Here is an 18,440-nt window from a genome sequence, read left to right on the forward strand (position 1 = left end):
GAAGTTACACATAAGCCTCCAACCACTGAGCTACCAGCCAGGACTTCAGATCACCTCTTTCCGTCTCATATGGGGGAAAATTGTACCTAAGGGGAAACACCAACCAGTATTTTGACAGCGGAGAATATTAGCAGAAAAACTCAAACATGCATGCTGCACTCAGGTAAGGTGCACAACTGAGTAAGGCCAATTCTTGCTTCAGCAGGGAAAAGCAGTTGTAACTACTGCTGTGTAAGAACTAAATCTACACGGCATAAACCAGCACTTCACAAATATCTGATCCAACCAAGTAAATTGACCCGGATAATAGGCACGTTAAATAGGCCAGATAGAGTACTGAGCTGATGCAGATAAGCTCCTTTCAGTATTTAAGTTGGCTCATTCTTGGCTTGGTTTCTTTGCATGGTCTAGCATTGCCATATACCCAGAAAAAAACATGCAAATAGAAGCTTTAAAATTATATATTATTTAGCATGCTTAAGCACACTTTAATAAAAATCTTACTACTTGGGTAGTAAGGCTGAAAGCCTTTTACATTGTGCAAGCAACCACACAGACAGATTAGTGTGTAGAAAGTTGATTCTCCACTAGTTTTTTAAATAAATAACAGAAAAAATGCAGTGATCTTTGGCAGCTTTTTTTCAAAAGCTGTTGAACCGACACTGACTTTTCATTAAAATGTGAACAACAAAAAACTTAGCTGAGAATGTGTATTATTTCATCCTCTATCTTCATGGATTAGGTTTTTTAAGGCTATAATGAATGAATCTTTGTTTCTGTTAAATAGAATGAGGCATAAGGAAGAAGATCAATAAACAAAGTACTCTTTTGGAGTAACAGTTCAAAAAGATCTCAGACACAACTTTCGGTTTTGCCCTCAGACTATGGCCTTACCATATACAGAACCATAGAACAGCTCAAGTTGGAAGGATCACCCAAACCCAACTCCCCGCTCCTTGGACTACCTAAAACTCAACCATATGACTAAGAGCATAGTCCAGACACTCCTTGAACTCTGACAGGCTTTGTGCTGTGACCCTGGGGAGCCTGCACCAGTGACTGACCTCTCTCTCAGTGAAGAGTCTCTTCCCAGTGTCCAATCTGAACTCCTCCTCATGCAGCTTCATTCCATTTCCGTGTGTCCTGTCGTGGGTCAGCAAAGAGGGATCAGCAGCTACCTCTCAGGTACCCCCTTGGTGAAGTTGTAGACCATGACGAGGTCACTCCTCAGCCTTTTCTCCCCCAAGCTGAACAAGACAAGTGACCTCAGTTGCTCAGGGCAAGTAAGTCTTGGCCTTGAGACCTTTCACCATCCTGGTCTGCCTCCTAATGACACTAATAGTTTGATGTCCTTCTTATATTGGTGTGACCAAAACTGTACACAGTACTTGAGGTGGGGCCACACCGGTGAAGTCTAGAGAGGTGACAACCAACTCCCTTGACCGGGTAGCGATGCTGTGCTTGATGCAACCCAGGACATGGTTGACCTTTTTGGCTTCCAAGGCACACTGTTACCTCATATTCAACTTGCTATCAACCCAAATGGCCAGATCTCTTTCTGCAGGGCTGCTCTCCAGCCTCTTGTCCCCCACTTTGTATGCTGAACCAGGAAACACAATATATTTCCCAGCTGTGTGCAGCACACATGCAACTGCAGATGAAACTTACCTTGGGTGGCTCACCTGGCATCCATTACTTTAGACCTCATCTGAGTTGTTACTAGGGCAAGCAATGAGTTTCAGTCCAGCAAATCAGCTGGTACAGGGTTAAGAAAGTCTACAGTAAACCCCCCTCCCTGCCTCATCACCGTAGAAATAACCTCAGAATCAAGAAAAATAGTCCCTCTTTCCCCATAGCACGTAGCACAGGAACTTTCAGGAAACACAGCCAGCCCCACCAATACTGCTTTAGCAAGTTTATGACTTGATACTAAACATATACAGAATTAGTAATAAATTTACACAGTAATCTTAATGAACTAGAATTTGAACATTTTGTCTGCATTTTCCTGTGGAAACTGCAACACATTTAAAAAAAAAAAAATGAGGCCTTCCAGGTCTTAAAGCTTGTACTATTAATTTTTATGGCACTAGCTAAAAAATGAATGTAACTGCTGGATACCAACTACATTCATGTGAATATTACCGTACATTTCATAGTAACAGCCACTTCTGATGTCACATTTTCATGTTAGAGTTACAGCAAATTCAGCATTTGCCCTAGATTGTTTAAAGAGTACAAAACTAAACAAGGCTACCCAAAGGCTTATCTCCACTGCACCACAGGTCTGAATACTGACTCTACACGGACTACACAGCAGCACCCTAAAGTCTGTGAGCAACACCTGCTCACACAAGTTGAAAATGGACCTCACACAAAAAGTTGACTCAGTAGTTGCAATCAATAGTCTTAACAGCAAAAAGATGTTGCAGTACAATGTTTTACAAGATTACATTAACATCCTTAAAATCTACAATGTTGAAGTATCACGCTAAATGCTAGGAACACTGTAAACAGTTTTTATTTGTTCAATTACATAAAACACATTAATTCAGTTTAAAAAAAGTCTCAAGACAAAAGGCAGTAGTTTGGCTTTTTATTTGTAAAGCATAAAGCATCTCCTCAACTAAAATCAAGTTCGAACAACTCTGAGGAGTCCACAGAGGCTATGCTTACTTACAGTTTAATATCAGCAAAAAAAATCTGTTAACATTCCAGATTACTGTAGAAAAAGTGTATACCACACTTATGGCATACAAGATTTGTAACAAGCAAAAAATACCCTGTTTTAAAAGTAATCTCCCTTCCAAATAGATTTTCATTTTAGTGCACTCTCCGTAGGCTTTACATTTAGAATCCTCTATATACAAAAAAGTACAACAAATTGGTACAGTGTTTATTGCAACAAATTAAGAATGCCATAATATACACAAATTAAATTAGCCCCCACAACTTGCATACTCGCTTGCTTCTTATTCCTCCCATGAAGCAGTCTCCTTCTCTGGTTCTAAGATTAAGTTCTTTCACTGAAAGGCACGTACTTCTCTACAACAGAAGAAACAGATGCATTAATCGGAAATGCCCTGTTTCAAGAGGAACTTTATCCTACATTTTTGAAGGTCAAACATTATGAAAAAAACCACAGAGATGTAACATTTTATTATTCAATTTGCCTGTAAAAACACATAATTACCCTATTACCGTGAAGCGAAGTGCCATAAAACTCCATTCATTTAAACCTCCCAAATAGCGGCAGCTCACTTATAAAAAAAACCTGGTTTTTTAGCATGCTGGATATATTTTTAAACTTCCAAGGCTCCTGAGCTCCTGTTCAAACTTTGGTAACTCTTGGCAGCATTCCATAACTGGAATGCTATCAAAAATAGGATAAGTGCTTTTCCTTGTGTGCTGCAGTGTAGCAAGTAGCTTGTGTGTAAAAGTGATCTAATGAGGATTGTAAACTATGAGTGTGATATACCTTTGAAAAGTAAAGATGTGATATTATGGTACTGTACTTCAGTTGACGTGTAGATGAAGTTGCATGGTGAGAAACCAAAGGTTAGAATTCCAAGCTTTGACACGTAATAGTACCCTATTGAACAAAATGGCTAAAACATCCTCTTCAGGTAAACTGCCCCAAACTGAAGAGGCACAGAGACTAGCTACACGTGTGATGACTAAAGTGGGAATACACTTAAATTGCATCCATGTTACAACAGAGGGCACTGTGGACTTTTTTTCATACAGCTCTGAAAGAAAAGCAACATGTGAAGTAGTAGCTGTATCAGCACACCAGTACACTAACACGCTAGTTTCCCTGCCTGGACTTGCAAAGAGTCAAACAGACTTATCAGCTAACCCAAAGCAAGCTTACAGGGATTTCCAACATATGCATACTGTGCTGTAGAGTACCAACTTTAAAATAGCTTGATTCTTTTAGTCAAGAAAAATGAAAGCAGAGAGGGTACCACTGCAGTCTATTAACAGTTCATAATGCAGCAGCAAAAAAAAAACATATAAGCATATAGAACAATACTTACATATTCGTTGTCTATAACAAATATGTATTTGCTATACACCAGAACATGTAGATTAGAATTTCCAGTGACTGCATGTAGTTTTTTACTGCCTTCCATTATGAGGGCAAGAAACTTATCAACTGAATAAGCTGATTGTTCACTGTAGCTAAGCATAACTGCAACTGTGATTTACTTAATAAAAGACTAAGCTCAACAAAAGACTAAACTCAAAAAACATTAAAGGGGCCTCTCTTCCTTGTTCCAATTAGTTGTGCCAAGCCTAATTGCATATTTATGCTACCTTAAAAAATTCCAACCAACCATACCTCTGAATTACTGCGTCAGGACAAAGCGTAATGACATCTCCTGAGAATATCTGAGTATCATTAACATCAAGCTGTCCTCAGCGACTCTGATTACTTATACATTTTGTGCTCTCTTTGGTCATTCTTGGTTAAGCGGTGACATGAAGACTGATTACTGAGCTTCAATGCAGATGCAAAAGACTTCGTTGAAACAAGTACATCTCCAATTAAAGATTTTTTTTTTTTTGGAGTACTCTACATTAGCTTTCAAACTTGCCTCTCAGCAATGCTGTTGGCTTTGCAAAGTTTGGACAGCGTTTTATCAAGTTGTTCAATAGAGATTTGTGAAGTACATTCACACTGTTCAGCACTGTTTTCCTACTACACACAAACACTGCTTCAAGACAAAAAAGTAACCCTTTTTTTTTTTGCAAGAGCTTTGCCTCATAAAGAAGACAGCAAACTCTGAATATACGTAAACAGAGTGTATTCACATTATTGACTAAACATAACTGAAGCCCTTGTTTTCTCAAGCTCCCAATGTCAAAATAATGACTTTGATAATTTAAACACTTACTTTTGAGCTATCTTGAAACAACAGTAACATCTCCTTTATTATTTATAACTGCTCATTTCTGAAGGTATTACTTCTGATCTGTTTAGTCAGTTTTCCTTAGTAAGTTAACAGAAACGTGTTGAAATTAAATTCGGCCAGATCACTCAGTTACTCCAATACAATTACTTTTCTTGCAGTTTGACCGAGAGGTTGACAGTATTATTTCTTCAAATTTTATGACATTTTGTAGCCCCAGAGGTCAGAAATAAAGGTAGGTTTATGTCAAAAGTTACATCACTCTATTTATTTACTCCAAACTATGACTTGTTCAAACATTACATGCCACTTCCCTTTCCACTTTTTCTGGGCTCTTTGCACTTTGATCAGAACATCAGGTATTGCTTTCTCAGCTGAACCTGAAGCTTTTAAAAATCAAATACTACTTGTCTAGCAGAAGTTCTTTCATCAACAACAGTGTGTGAGGAACTCTATCTATTAAAATAACCAACTGATTTATCTTACAATAGCTATGCCATCAGCTAAATGAAAGACTACTATATATTCAAACTGTTTGTACCATATGTTATCCAAAGGACTACTTTAAAAACGGTCCGGATCAGTAATCTATTTTCAAATACTTCCAAATTGATAAATTATATGATGATTTGCTGCAGTACTTCAATTTAAAGAGGGTCTGAGTATTTGGAAATTAGAATAAGGAGGTTTTTTGGTGGTGTGTTTTTTTTCCCCCCAACTACAGCACTAATAATGTGAATTTTTTTTTTTAACTTGTCACAGTTAAGGGCAAGTGCAGTTCCAAGCCTGCTGTCTGTAGTTATAAATAGTTTGCTTTAATGCAAGTTAATTTCTTAACTATAAACTTAATTTATTTCAACCACAGAACCATAGAAAGCAGTAGTTACAAAAGCTTTAATTTAGGACATCAATTCACAGAATCCGTATTGGGACTAGAGGGAGGGCAATCCTTAAGACAAGCACTGAGCATGAGTTTCCAAGATCAATTTTAAAGGGGAATGCTCTACTTGATTGAATAACCATGATAGAAATACACAGGATCCTTGGAACAGCCCTATTTAGACTTTAGAAGTTATCGGATTTGTCTCTTTAGATTGACAGGCAGTCATCAAGTATGTATCTCCAGCATCTCCCTACCATGTTTGTGTGGCAAAAAGGGAAAGAAAAATAAGGATCTCAGCCTAAACCCTGCTTTCACTTTCGTTTTGTCCTTATACATCCTGTCAGGGACAAGAACGAAATACGCAAGAATGAAAGAACTGAAGTAGGTAAACCAGACAAGAACAGTATCTATCTGCTTTACATACTTTGATTACTCCATGAGCCACTGCAAGACTATGGCTGTGAAATGGAATTAAGTACTGCGCATGTTAGCTACTTCAACAATAGGATACTTGAATGAAAATTTTTCTCCCTCAAGTGTTTAAAAATGTACAGGGACAAAAAAAAATATTTCAGAAATCTGCCCTCTGAAACCTCTGATATTATTTTAGTGAACCTTCCCTCCAGGGTTTTCATTGCTTCTAATTTAAGGTATGCAGAGAAGTTTAAAGAAACAGGCACAATCACTTGGACACTTTGGGGTAGTTTTGTAACTTCAGACTTCAAAAATACAACCTTGCTTATCTTAATGTACAGAAAGCTTCAAGTTAGGAATTTTAGATTTATCTGTAGAATGTGAATTAAATTTAGACAGCAACCTACTAAGGTAAAAGAGTAGGGTTAACAGACACATGCTGCCATTTCAGTGTCTGGAAATAATAATCCCCATAAAATATAATATAATCCCCCTAAAAATTCCATATTAGGTAAACTGGAAGTTACTACAAGCATTCAAAAAAAATACAATACCTATCTACATGCATAACACACATATATTTCAATACCACTTACCAACACAGCCTCCTCTGCACTAGAAGACACAGTGCATATACCTATTTAACATATTAATAATGTAGTACCTTTAGAAAAAATATTGCTTTTGAAATATAATCAGCTCTTTGAAGCTTAAGAACAAATACAACCATGCTTAATCTACAAACAGCATACAAGAGTACGAAGTAACCTCTATAATATGAATACAACAATATTGTTGTTAATTGTATAATACTGTTTGTTAACGAGAGGCAGCCATGTTATCATGTTCATTTTTAGTAAAAAAGTTACTTGATATTCCTGTAAATAAACACTTACAAAGAATATCATGTTAACTGGTCATCAAATACCTCAAAGCCTAAGTTCTGAGTTACAAGAGAAGTTAAAAGTTCTAGGAAAGACATAAAGGGAATTCCTGGATATTATATGACAGTTTCCTGTTACATAATAGGCATAATTTATATTGGAACAACACTAGTAACATGGGAGTAACTCTAAGCACCTCATGGCTCTCTAACACAGAGCAGTGCAGACACTCCAACTAGTTTCTTCTAACCTATGGGGGAGAGAGAAAGGAAAGAGCGACTTTGATTTATGAAAAAAAAATTATCTGAAAGATTGCTTCTAAGGAGACAAAGTATGACTGAATCTTTCGCTTCGAGTTCCAGAACTGCATCAAAAATTGTTTCCTGATAAACAGCAGAACATCTGACTTAGTACTCCAACACTTTTATTTAATTTAAAACAGCATGTATTGCATTTGTTGGACTGTTTTGTTTGAGACTTTGATTCAGTTTCACATTAAGTAGTACTGAATCAATTACTCTCTGGGACTGGCAGAATTCATCATTTTATCTCTTCTGATAGCTGACAATAGTCCTCAATATGACAGTTCTATCAAATTTTTTACTATGTCTTTGCATGGGCAATGTAATAGCATCACTCAGTAAGGAAAAAAAAAATTGCTTGCATTGTGTAAGTTAAAGTTTGAATTGATCATAATGTTTAAGTGTAAGAATAATAATGAAATATAACAAAGTTTTCCTCTATCTACAAAGTTTCGAAGAGTGACTTCAGAATATGAACCTTTCTATGCAGCAGTACCAAATCTAAAACTTGGTGCAGGGTCAGACTGCTGATTTAGCAATGAGAAAGCAGAATGAAGCTTCTGAAAGCAGAATTCATAGAAGAGAATACACAGGAAGAATTGAGCAGTCTCCAAAATAAAAGTATTAAAAAAAAAAGAAAAGAGAAAGGTAAAAGCTAGTTCTTGACTTTAACATAAGCTTCAATAATTACACTGTATTTGTAACAAAAATATCATACCTTCCTCTCCATTTCTCTGGAACTCACATGCTGAAGAAGTTTATCTTCTTGCCCACTAAATTCTTGCCCATTTAAAATTCAAGTGATCTTGACATCCCTTCTCCAAGTACATGCATATGAAACACAGTAGTGAGCTTTCTCAGTGACACTGCTTTTCATCCACACTCCTTCACTTCTATTGCTAGAAGTAAGTTTGGCTTCTATATACAAACCTTCGAGGATGATTGGCATCAAATAGTGTTGTATCATCATCATCATCATCTTGCTCTAATGGAGTCAGCTCCATGTTTTCTATGTTTGTATCCAAAACTCCGTATCTTCGGGTTTTTCTGTTTCGCCTTCTGAGCCTGAAACGTATTTTAAAACATTTAAGTTTCATAAATATTTCTCTGTTTTCTAGTCCATCAATGGACCAGATAAAAATGCTATGCTATTTTGAAAGCATAGCAAAAACCTATGCTTTAAAATACAGCTATATTGATACTTATCATAATAAGTTTTTTTAAAATTTATATGTAAGTGTACGCACTTAGCTCAATGTAATTAAGAGGTCAGACTGTGTCAACAGTTTACGTGAAATGACTACAGCCGATAAAAATGTAATCTGTGGTTTTGAACTGAATTATTGCAGTGAATACAAAAAGCCTATACAGGCACTTGGTAGCCTAATGCATGAGTTATGTGAAAATACATGAAAAGCATACTTCTATCAGATCCCACAATGAGAAAAAAAATGTCCTGCTACGTATTCTCAATGTGTTTTATATATCTCTACAGAACAGCAGATCAACTCAAACTCAACAATGACAGAGCAAAGATGTAACATGAGTCATAGGTGTCATCAAACCCTTTTATTATAATTTGTGACATCCTTTGTAGCTACCAAGTTAAAAAACATTGTTTATAATTACACTTTGGAATAAGAGAGAACTTGTAGAGTCAATGTCTTGCATGCTTCACAAAATGCGGAAGGAAGAGGCAGTGATGCACATTTCAGGATTAGGGCACAGTACTTATCGCAGATGAACAGACTGCATCTGCTTTTGTCGCTTCCCATGGCTTCTCTGTGTGGGCCTGGGCCCCATGTAAGCCCCACACACACTGAATAGTTCTGTTTGGCTTTGCAGAACTACTTCTACACACGTCGAATATGCCTTGCTCAAGTCTTTGAGGATGAGGACCTCAGATCACTGGCCACTCAGCAACGCTGTGCAATGGCATTTGTCTACAGAATATTGACGGTCGCTTTCAGCCACTGTATACTAGCAAACAGCAGCTGCATGAAAGCTATTTGACAAAAAAAAAAAATCTACAAAAAAATCTGCTTTCTAGTCATTTAGTGATGAACTCAAAGGTGATAGTAGCCCTTCATTTAGAAACTCCAGAATTTACAAACCCAAGCTAAGTGCTTAGGAAAAGTATTTACAACATTCAGGAACTTTAATACTGGATACTTCCGAGCTAATAATCACAAAGATTAGTTATGTATAATGTACTACACTACTATAGTAGGTACTATCATACTATGTCTAAGATATTATACTGCTGTTATACTGTGCATTATACCTCTCTGCCCCACACTAACATACCACTTTAACCACCTTGTAAGAATGAGTAAATACAATATGAAGACTCTCAGCTTCAGATTCTGACCTGAACTCCGGTATGCTTAAATAATTTTCAAAAATATGCTTCTTGGAAAAGCATTCACCTTTTCACACCAAGACAAATTTGAAAGAACACACAGCAGCATCCAGTCTTGGTTTAGACTACACCCCAGTGAATCAGACCTCCTTTTGGAACTGAGAAGCAAATGTAACCTCATTACAATGTATAAAATACAGACTTTTCTTCAAAGTGCTCCAACTTCTGATATTATAAAAAAAGAAATAATCGGCACAATCATTTCCTCCACCCTCAACTATGATTTGAAACAGTAGCAACTGTTATGCCAGGCATTTAAGTGCTTTAGCACAACTCAAAGTACCTAACTTTATTGTTAGGCACAATTGTATTAGCTAAGGCTAATAACAAAGACATAAATTTCACCTTTCAGTTCAAGACAAACTTCCTTCCACTTTCTTCTTTCTATGATGAGGACCTAAAGGCCAGATGAAATGAAGGAAGCTGTATACGTCAAAGCACCAAGTAGAAGAAAATTCAAAAACTTTAAGATAAAAGCATGATGAAAAATATATTTTATTCTCTATATATATAATTTAATAAATACTGCATCTTTGTTTTATTTTTACTAAAGCAGAAGCTAGCCAATTGGCACCAGGATAAGCACTCCAGATATTCTAACAGACTACAAATTATTTTGAACACAAATAAAATAGGAAATGAGGGAGAGGTAGTTCATACTATTTTTGTAGTTTCTGTCAATCTCTCTCTATGCTTTACTTTTTATACTTAGTGGGGTAAAAAGAAAGTGAGTCAAGAATAATCAAAGAGTCATAGCAAATGTCCCAACTGCAGATACTGAAAAAAAATCTTATCACAAGGCTGCCACAAATTTCTAGATTCAAACAAATGCTGTTGAAAAAGGGACAAAAGAATTACTTGTGGCATGAAAACTTTCTCTAGATACAGATTAGTCAAAAGACTAAACCTAAAAGAATACTGGAGACGCAACATGCATGTACAGTCATAACTATGACACTAGATAGAGCAGTGTGATGAGTGTTAACAAAAACTAACTTAAAATCTTTTAACCTGTGACTGTTGGGAAGAAAGCCTAGGACAAAATCCCAATTTCAATGAAGTCAGTAGAGCTCTCTATGCTTCTCACAAACTTAACATGGTTAATTTTTATCTTTGTAGTTACTACAGCTACCTTGGGGTCTAATAAGATAAAGTTATGAAAACGGATTTAAAAGTACATAAAAAGTTAATGTTATACTCCTACAAGCTCAGTCCTAATCCTTCCTCAAATACAGCTAACAGCAATAGAGGAATCCACAAGAAAATATGAACTGATATTATCTGACTAACATCAGAGATGCCATAGATGAGAGAGCATTAAACCAAGAACAGACCTAAACAAAAAACCTAAGAAATGTTGGTGAAAAAAAAAATAAAGAAAAAAAAAAAGCAGAAAGTATGTTAAGAGAATGAGAATTGCAGCAAAACAACAGGTCAAGTCTAAAGAACATCCAGTGCCTACAGAAACATAAAACTGCAAGGGACTTGGCAGTGTGGGAAGAGTTAAAAAGCCCTGCACAGTTAAGTGAAAAAAAAGTCACTACGTTACATGTGACCTCCTTTTGTGGGAGACACAATTTCAAACCTGACTGCTGACAGAAAACTCAAAATCTCAGTCACCTCAAGTAGTTAAAATGTTAGCTTAGACCCCAGAACTTCTTTGTACAAAAAGGTATTCTCATTTGTTTTTTGAATGCTCATCTGGTCTGTCAAATACAAATCCCTGTGAACACATCTACACCAAGCAGTGGCAGAAGAATCAATAATAACCAAAAAGCAACCAAAAGGGCAAGGTACCTTTCTATGAAAGGATTTTGTGTGCAAGACCTCCAGTCCAAGGGACTCTAGAAAAGACAAAGACTTCTACAGTAAAAACTTTTTTCACCAGTGTGACTGGAGAAAACAAAAAAAAAAGTAACAGCATCAACAAAAAAAAATAATAATACTTTCCTGTCATGAGAGTGGTAACACACATGAACATGATGCCCAGAGAATCTGCATCATTAGAGAAACTCAACTGGACAAGTGCTGAGCAACCTGCTTTAGGTGACCCTACCTTGAGCAGGAAATTGGACTAGAGAATCTCAAGCACTGCCTGCCAGCCTCTACCACTGTGTCAGCTTCAGTTACGGCAACTATTGACAATACCTCCCAAAATAATCTTCTTAGTGTACGAGGAGAAGGAGAGGTGCAAGCACCTCACCCTTTATCATCAGAAGGTTAAAACAACAAGTCCCCATCTAAAGCTAGAAAAGAAATTAAGATTTATTTGGTTTTTCCTGACAGAGAAATTGCATAATCAGCAGTATCACTTAAGAAGGCTGATGGGAGACTGCTATAGTTTACATGACCACTCCCAACCCAAATTCATAGCCTGCATGTAGCAAAGCGTTAGCCACATTGGAAAAGTTTTAGCAGCTTGCATAAGATTTTCTTGAAAATGTATTTCCAGGGCACCACTTCAAAGAAAGTCACATGACTGAAATCAGAAAAATCATACCTTTATCAGAATGTATAAACTTGATAAAAGAAGACATTGCGACCTTTCTGAATCAAGCAAAGCTTTGGCTAAAGGTATCTCAACAGAGAACAGTTGCACTGTCTGGGTAAAATCTTTATCAGAACATGAAAAACATTATTTTTAATATTAAAATTACAGATCTTTCCTCTGAACAGATGAAATTGAAGGGTGTGTATAGATTAAATTAGACTAGCCTAGAATATTTCTGTTGGAAGGGACCTACAGCAACCATCCAGTCCAACTGCCTGACCAATTCAGGGCTGAACAAAAGTTAAAGCTTGTTATTAAGGGCATTTTCCAAATGCCTCTTAAACTCTGACAGACTTGGGGTACCAACCATCTCCCTAGGAAGCCTGTTCCAGTGTTTGGCCACCCTCTCAGTAAAGAAATGCTTCTTAATATCCAGTCTAAACCTCCCCCGGAGCAGCTTGGAATGATTCCCACACGTCCTACCACTGGATGCCAGGGAGAAGCGACCAGCACCTCCCTCTCCACTTCCCCTCTCAGGAAGCTGTAGGGAACAATGAGGTCCTCTCAAGCTCCTTTTCTCCAGACAAGACAAACCCAGAGTCCTCAGCCACTACTCCCAGGACATGCCTTCCAACCCTTCCACCAGCGAGGCTGCCCTCCTCTGGATGCATTGAAGTACCTTAGATTTGTTTTTAAATTGTGTGGTCCACAATTGCCCACAGTACTCAGGGTGAGGCTGCACTAATGCTGAATACAGTGGGATAATCCCCTCTTCTGACCATCTGGTCCTGCTGTGTTTGATGCACCCCAGGATGTGGTTTGCCCTCTTGGCTGCCAGGACACACTGCTGACTCCTATGGGGCCTGCTGCCAACCAGCACCCCCACATCCCTTTCTGCAGGGCTGCTCTCCAGCTGCTCCTCTCCCAATTCATGCTTGGGCTTGGCGATAAACTGTCCCAGATTCAGAATCCAGCACTTGATAAAGTTCATTCCGTTAATAATTTCTGATTGCTCCAATCTATTCTCGATCCCTCTATAAGGCCTCTTGGCCCTCAAGAGAGTCAACAGCACCTCTCAGTTTAGTAATAACAGCAAACTTACTAATGGTACATTCAACTCCTGCCTCCAGATCAGTGACAAAAATAGTAAGCAGAACTGGACGTAGAACTGAGCTCTGAGTAACAATGCAGGTGATGGGCCATCAGCAAAATACATCCCCATTCACTACAACACTTTGAGCCCTAATGTTCAGCCAGCTCACCACTCAGAGCACCACGTACCTGCTCATCTCACAGTTGGACAACTGTCCAGAAGGATGCTGTGAGGGGCACTATCAAAAGCCTTCCCATAATCCAGAAAAGCTACATCCACTACCCTCCTTTCCTCACCAGGTGGGTCACCTTGTTGAAAGTTTCTAAAAAGCCCTGAAGCTTTTATGTCTGTTAACAATACCTATGGTTTCATCCTAAGAAAATCTTTTAAAAGGGAACTAGGAGGTTTGTATCTAAACCATAAATTTCTTACGTGACCATGCCAAAAATATTTCAGCCACAAGTTCAAATTGAAAGCATGTGCTGCATCTATTCCAAATTTCAGAAATAAGATGCAGCTGAAAGATGCAGCAAAATTACAAAAGACCATGAGGTTTAACCTTCCTGTTTACAGTAGTTTACAGTACTAGAAGACAGCGCACCAGGTTCTAATGCAGAACAGCAGTCTTCCTATCATCAAACCCAGAACATTAAATAATTGCCACTTATCCAGAAAATAATTGCAGTAGATGAAAATTTCCTTCTCCTGCAATGAGAGGCTTTTATTTATTTATTTGGCCTTTCCATAGTACTACTGAGAACTCCAAATCCAACAGGCTCCTGTTAGGAGGAACAGGAACACTGAGAAATGCTCTTCTCCATTTTCACTGTCTTAAAAGATTATGCCATTTCCTTTAAGATGTGATATCATCATGATATGCCTTCTAATGAAAATAAGACTTAAGGCTGCTCAAGAGTGATGTGTAAGAGCAATGGAGCAATCAGGGTATCCTAGTTCACTTGGACTGTGTGTTCTTACCAAGTGCCTCACACAGACCACCATCTTTCAACTACCTTTCTGGAACAAATGATGTTTGTACAGGTCACATGAAGCACAAGTATATCCAACTACAATGAGAAATACATAGAGAACTTGCTGCACAATGAATGTGCTTTATGCATAATCACACATTTGGGCCTTGCCCAGAAGAGTTCATGAGAGAGAACAAGTAAAACTGCAAGGACAACAAAACGCAGTGACAAACACTATAATTAAACATCAAAGCACATGGAGTTATGCAGTCAGTGGTTTGCATGAAAAAATTAAAGGCAGCTGACTGGTAGTGCATACTTTTTAAGTGCCCTTTCCATAAGAAAGTGCAAAATAGACAGAAGTTTACTGAATAAGAAAGCACAAAAGTAAGATGTTTACTTCGAAGAAGGGGCAGTGAACAAATCTGGTAGCTCAGCGAGACAAAAGTTTGCAAACAGGAGAGAAACAACCCACAGGATGTGCAAAATTAAAGTTCAGGTGAACTGAGGGACGTTGGCAGCGAGAAGCCCACCTGAAGACAACAGGAGGGGAGCCGCCCGACCCCGACAAGCGATGGTACCGCTGCCGTGCCGGCCCCAGGCGGCGGGGAGGGGGGAAGGCGGCACCAGGAGCTCCCCAGACACCTCAGCCGACGGCCCTGCCCGCCGGCCCCCACCCGGGAGCCGAGGGCACCCCGGCAGCCACCGTCACCGGCCGGCCCCCCCGCCTCCAGCCAGCGCGTCCTCACCGCACGGTCCGGATCACGAAGTAGACGATGAGGGTGGCGCTGGCCAGCACCAGCACGGACAGGGCGCGCTGGGTCATGGGCTGGCCCTGCTCCGGCGGCGCCGACACCTCGGCCTGGCGGCTGCTGCTGCTGCTGCTTCGCGTGGCGGCCCCGCCGGCCACCTCCGTGGGACGCGGGAAGGCGGTGGCAGCACCGGGGGGGGAAGGGGCCGCCGCCACCGCGGCCTCCCCGCAACGGGCGGCCAGCAGCAGCCCCGCCAGCAGCCACGGCAGCGGCGGCGGCCACATCTCGCCTTCTCTCCCGGCCGCCCGCCGCGGCCTACGCGCGGCCGGGCCCTGCCGCCCTCTGCCCGCCGGAAGCGGAAGCGCCGTACCCTCCTCACCCGCCGCCATGGAAGCGGCCCCCCCCAGCTGCCGGCGGGGAGACGGGCGGGGGAGGATGGGGGTTCCCCATGGCTCCCGGGACCTCGCCGCACCGCTTTCCGACCACCCGCCGGCAGCGCTTGGGCTGCGGGGCCTGTGGCCGGGCTCGTCCCGTCACCCGTCGGGCCCCGCGGGCGCCTGCGTGGGCTGGGGTTGCGTGGGGTGGGTTGGAGTGGCGGCCCCTACGACCGCCGGCTCTGCCCCCCGCTCGGCGCTTTGGCTTTCAGAGCTTGGGGGTGGTTCCGGTAGGACAAGCTGGTGTGGGGCGTGGGTTTTCTCGGTCGTTGAGGGGCCTGGTGGTGCAGGGCCGGCTGTGTGGTCTGCTCGGCTTTGCCTTTGTGCACAATGGTGCGAGGAAAGATAAGCAAAAGGAGGGTTTGGAAAGCATTGGGGCCCGAAGGATAATACAGTTTTTGCTTCAGTTGAGGTGAAAGCGGTGGGGAGCTCAGCAAAGCTGGCTGTGTCTCAGCAGACCACAGCCACAGGCGGTGTGTTAGGAGCTGGTGGGCATTCATGAAGCTGGGAGACTGGACCCTGCCTTAGGGTAACACTTTGTACAGAGTGAATCTGCCGTATTGTTCATTATGCTTGTGTCATACGCGTTCCTTAAGTAAAAGCCGTTCCCGTAGGACAATCCTTTAGTCATTAGAGTCTGTTATTACTTTCTTTGGCTCCTTTTTTGGTGAATGGCAAATTGTAGCAAGGCTTTCAGGGGTCCAGTGTGCATGTAGAAGAAGAGGAAATCCGCATTGGCAGTGAGCTCTTTTTCATTTGTCACCATGTAGAAGGAAAGGGATAAAATGCCAGAGTAGTAGGAAGGCCTCGTACAGCAATATTTCTGCTGTTGAAGTAATGTGGGTAACAGCTAGATTTTGTGTGTGAGCAGACTTGTTTTGATATCCTGGAGGCCCTACAGTTTTCAGTTTATCAGTCATATTGGGTCATGCAAAATCACATATAGATAATTTCAGCAGTTAATAAACTATTAACAAGTTAGTTAACTGGGAAAACAGGTTGAAGGTTTTGTGTCACACAAGCAATGAGACATAATTTGGAAAGGGTGAAACATTTGAATAGCATGTGTGTCATTCAGCTGTCAGGTGTATGTCTTCACTGAATTTCACTGAATTTTTTAGAGTTGGAAGGGACCATAGAGATCATCTAGTCCAACTCCCCTGCTGAAGCAGGATTGCCCAGAGCTAGAGCATGTTACTCAGGACTGCATCCAGGCGGGTCTTGAAAATCTCCAAGGAAGGGGACTCCACACCCTCCCTGGGCAGCCTGTTCCAGGGTTCTGTCACCCTCACTGTGAAGAAGTTTCTCCTCATATTTGAGTGGAACCTCTTATGTTCCAACTTGTGCCCGTTGCCCCTCGTCCTCTCACTGGGAACCACTGAAAAAAGTCTGGCTCCCTCCTCCTTCAACCCTCCCTTGAGATACTTGTAGGCATTGATAAGGTCTCCCCTCAGCCTTCTCTTCTCCAGACTAAAGAGTCCCAGCTCTCTCAGTCTCTCCTCATAAGGGAGATGCTCCAATCCTTGAATCATCTTTGTTGCCCTTCGCTGGACTCTTTCTAGTAGTTCCCTGTCCCTCTTGAACTGGGGAGCCCAGAACTGGACACAGTACTCCAGTTGTGGCCTCACCAGTGCAGAGTAGAGGGGGAGAATGACTTCCCTTGACCTGCTGGCTACACTCTTCCCTATACAACCCAAGATACCATTGGCCTTCCTGGCCGCAAGAGCACACTGTTTACTCATTGTCATTTTACTGTCCACCAGGACCCCTAGATCTTTCTCTTCAGTAGTTGCCTCTAGCGGGTCCACCCCTAACCTATACTGGTACCTGACATTTTTCTTCCCCAGGTGCAGGACCCTACACTTTTCCCTGTTGAACCTCATGAGGTTCTTCTTTGCCCAGCTCTCCAGCCTGTCCAAGTCTCGCTGGATGGCAGCACAGCCCTCAGGGGTGTCAGCCACCCCTCCCAGTTTTTGAAAAATCATGGTCCTTTTGTGGGAATACTGTTTTGGATGCTTTGAACAACACTTTGCTTAAGGGAGTGTATGAGTAAACTTTCCTGGTAGCTTTTTTCATGGTTTAGAACTTTGGTAGAGCTTGACTGATTCAGGTCCCCCCACCCGCAAAATCTATCAGCCTGCTTCTTCCCCATTAATTCTCCTGAGGTGTATTTCTTCCTGACAAGTCCAAGTAACTGCCTTCCAGCACAGTGGCTGATGATGAGGAAACTGTTACATGAAAACTTTTTAGGACATCAGTCATTAATGTTAAACTGATCTAAAGAAATGCCAATGACACAAGGACTGTGTAAGATGTAACAGCGCTGGGATACTCAGGGGAATGTGGGGACATTGCATGGTAAACTCTACATCAGGTGTAAAGTGTAAGGAAAAAAAAAAGTGGGATTGCCTCTGTCAGTGAAGACTATATCATGACCTAATATTCTCATTTCAGTGTCCCTAATTGCAAAACTACCCTCTTAAAACTGAGGGTGATAACGCTGTATGGCCAGGGGAGATTGTTTTCTGAAGTTTTTTCCAAAATGAGAAGCTAGTGCTCTTATTTCAGCAAGGTAAGATAGTCTTTGAATTTTCAGAACAGAAAACAAAAGTACAGCAATTTGTGTTATTTATTTTGAAACAAAAACAATCTTTGAAGTCTTTCTGGATGTCTTTGGTGGTTTTTTAATCATTGAAATGCATAAATTTGTTTAGTATTCAAGTCAGGTATAAATAAACTTCAAGTTTGTATGCAAAAATTTGCTTTGAGAGAGCTATAAGATAATTCCTCAATGAAATGTGACATAACGTTGAACCCGCATGTGGAAATTGATTTGACAGTCTTGTTTAAGTGTACCTGCTTTTTAGTAATTGTTGTC

General features: G+C 40.6%; 1 protein-coding gene across 4 annotated transcripts; it reads right to left on the reverse strand.

Moving 5' to 3' along the window:
- Positions 1–2,505: 2,505 nt before the first annotated feature.
- On the reverse strand, positions 2,506–15,532 carry FAM174A (family with sequence similarity 174 member A). 4 transcript variants are annotated; one of them, XR_001413082.1, is made up of 5 exons: positions 15,126–15,532; positions 8,330–8,464; positions 8,118–8,214; positions 6,810–6,850; positions 2,506–3,045 (listed from the first exon to the last, which is right to left on the reverse strand). XR_001413082.1 is itself a non-coding variant. In XM_014951506.1 (3 exons), the coding sequence occupies exons 1-3, from the start codon at positions 15,515–15,517 to the stop codon at positions 3,024–3,026; spliced, it is 549 nt and encodes a 182-aa protein (XP_014806992.1). In that variant the 5' UTR covers positions 15,518–15,532; the 3' UTR covers positions 2,506–3,023. The 4 variants fall into 4 exon arrangements, 1 of the variants encoding a protein (XP_014806992.1); XR_001413083.1 differs by having other exon boundaries at positions 6,810–6,877; XR_001413081.1 differs by lacking the exon at positions 6,810–6,850.
- Between the last annotated feature and the right edge of the window lie 2,908 nt (positions 15,533–18,440).

This window comes from Calidris pugnax, unplaced genomic scaffold, assembly GCF_001431845.1.
Source record: "Calidris pugnax isolate Ruff unplaced genomic scaffold, ASM143184v1 scaffold148, whole genome shotgun sequence".
NCBI lineage: Eukaryota > Metazoa > Chordata > Aves > Charadriiformes > Scolopacidae > Calidris > Calidris pugnax.

What these genes read in the sequence shown, in the direction of transcription:
- FAM174A (XM_014951506.1), bottom strand. Translation starts at nt 15,517, where the DNA reads ATGGCGGCGGGTGAGGAGGGTACGGCGCTTCCGCTTCCGGCGGGCAGA. An exon ending in TTCGTGATCCGGACCGTGCG is followed by an intron (nt 8,465 to 15,125) that starts GTGAGGACGCGC and finishes AATACGTTTCAG; the next exon opens with GCTCAGAAGGCGAAACAGAA. An exon ending in GATGCCAATCATCCTCGAAG is followed by an intron (nt 3,046 to 8,329) that starts GTTTGTATATAG and finishes CTTCTGTTGTAG; the next exon opens with AGAAGTACGTGCCTTTCAGT.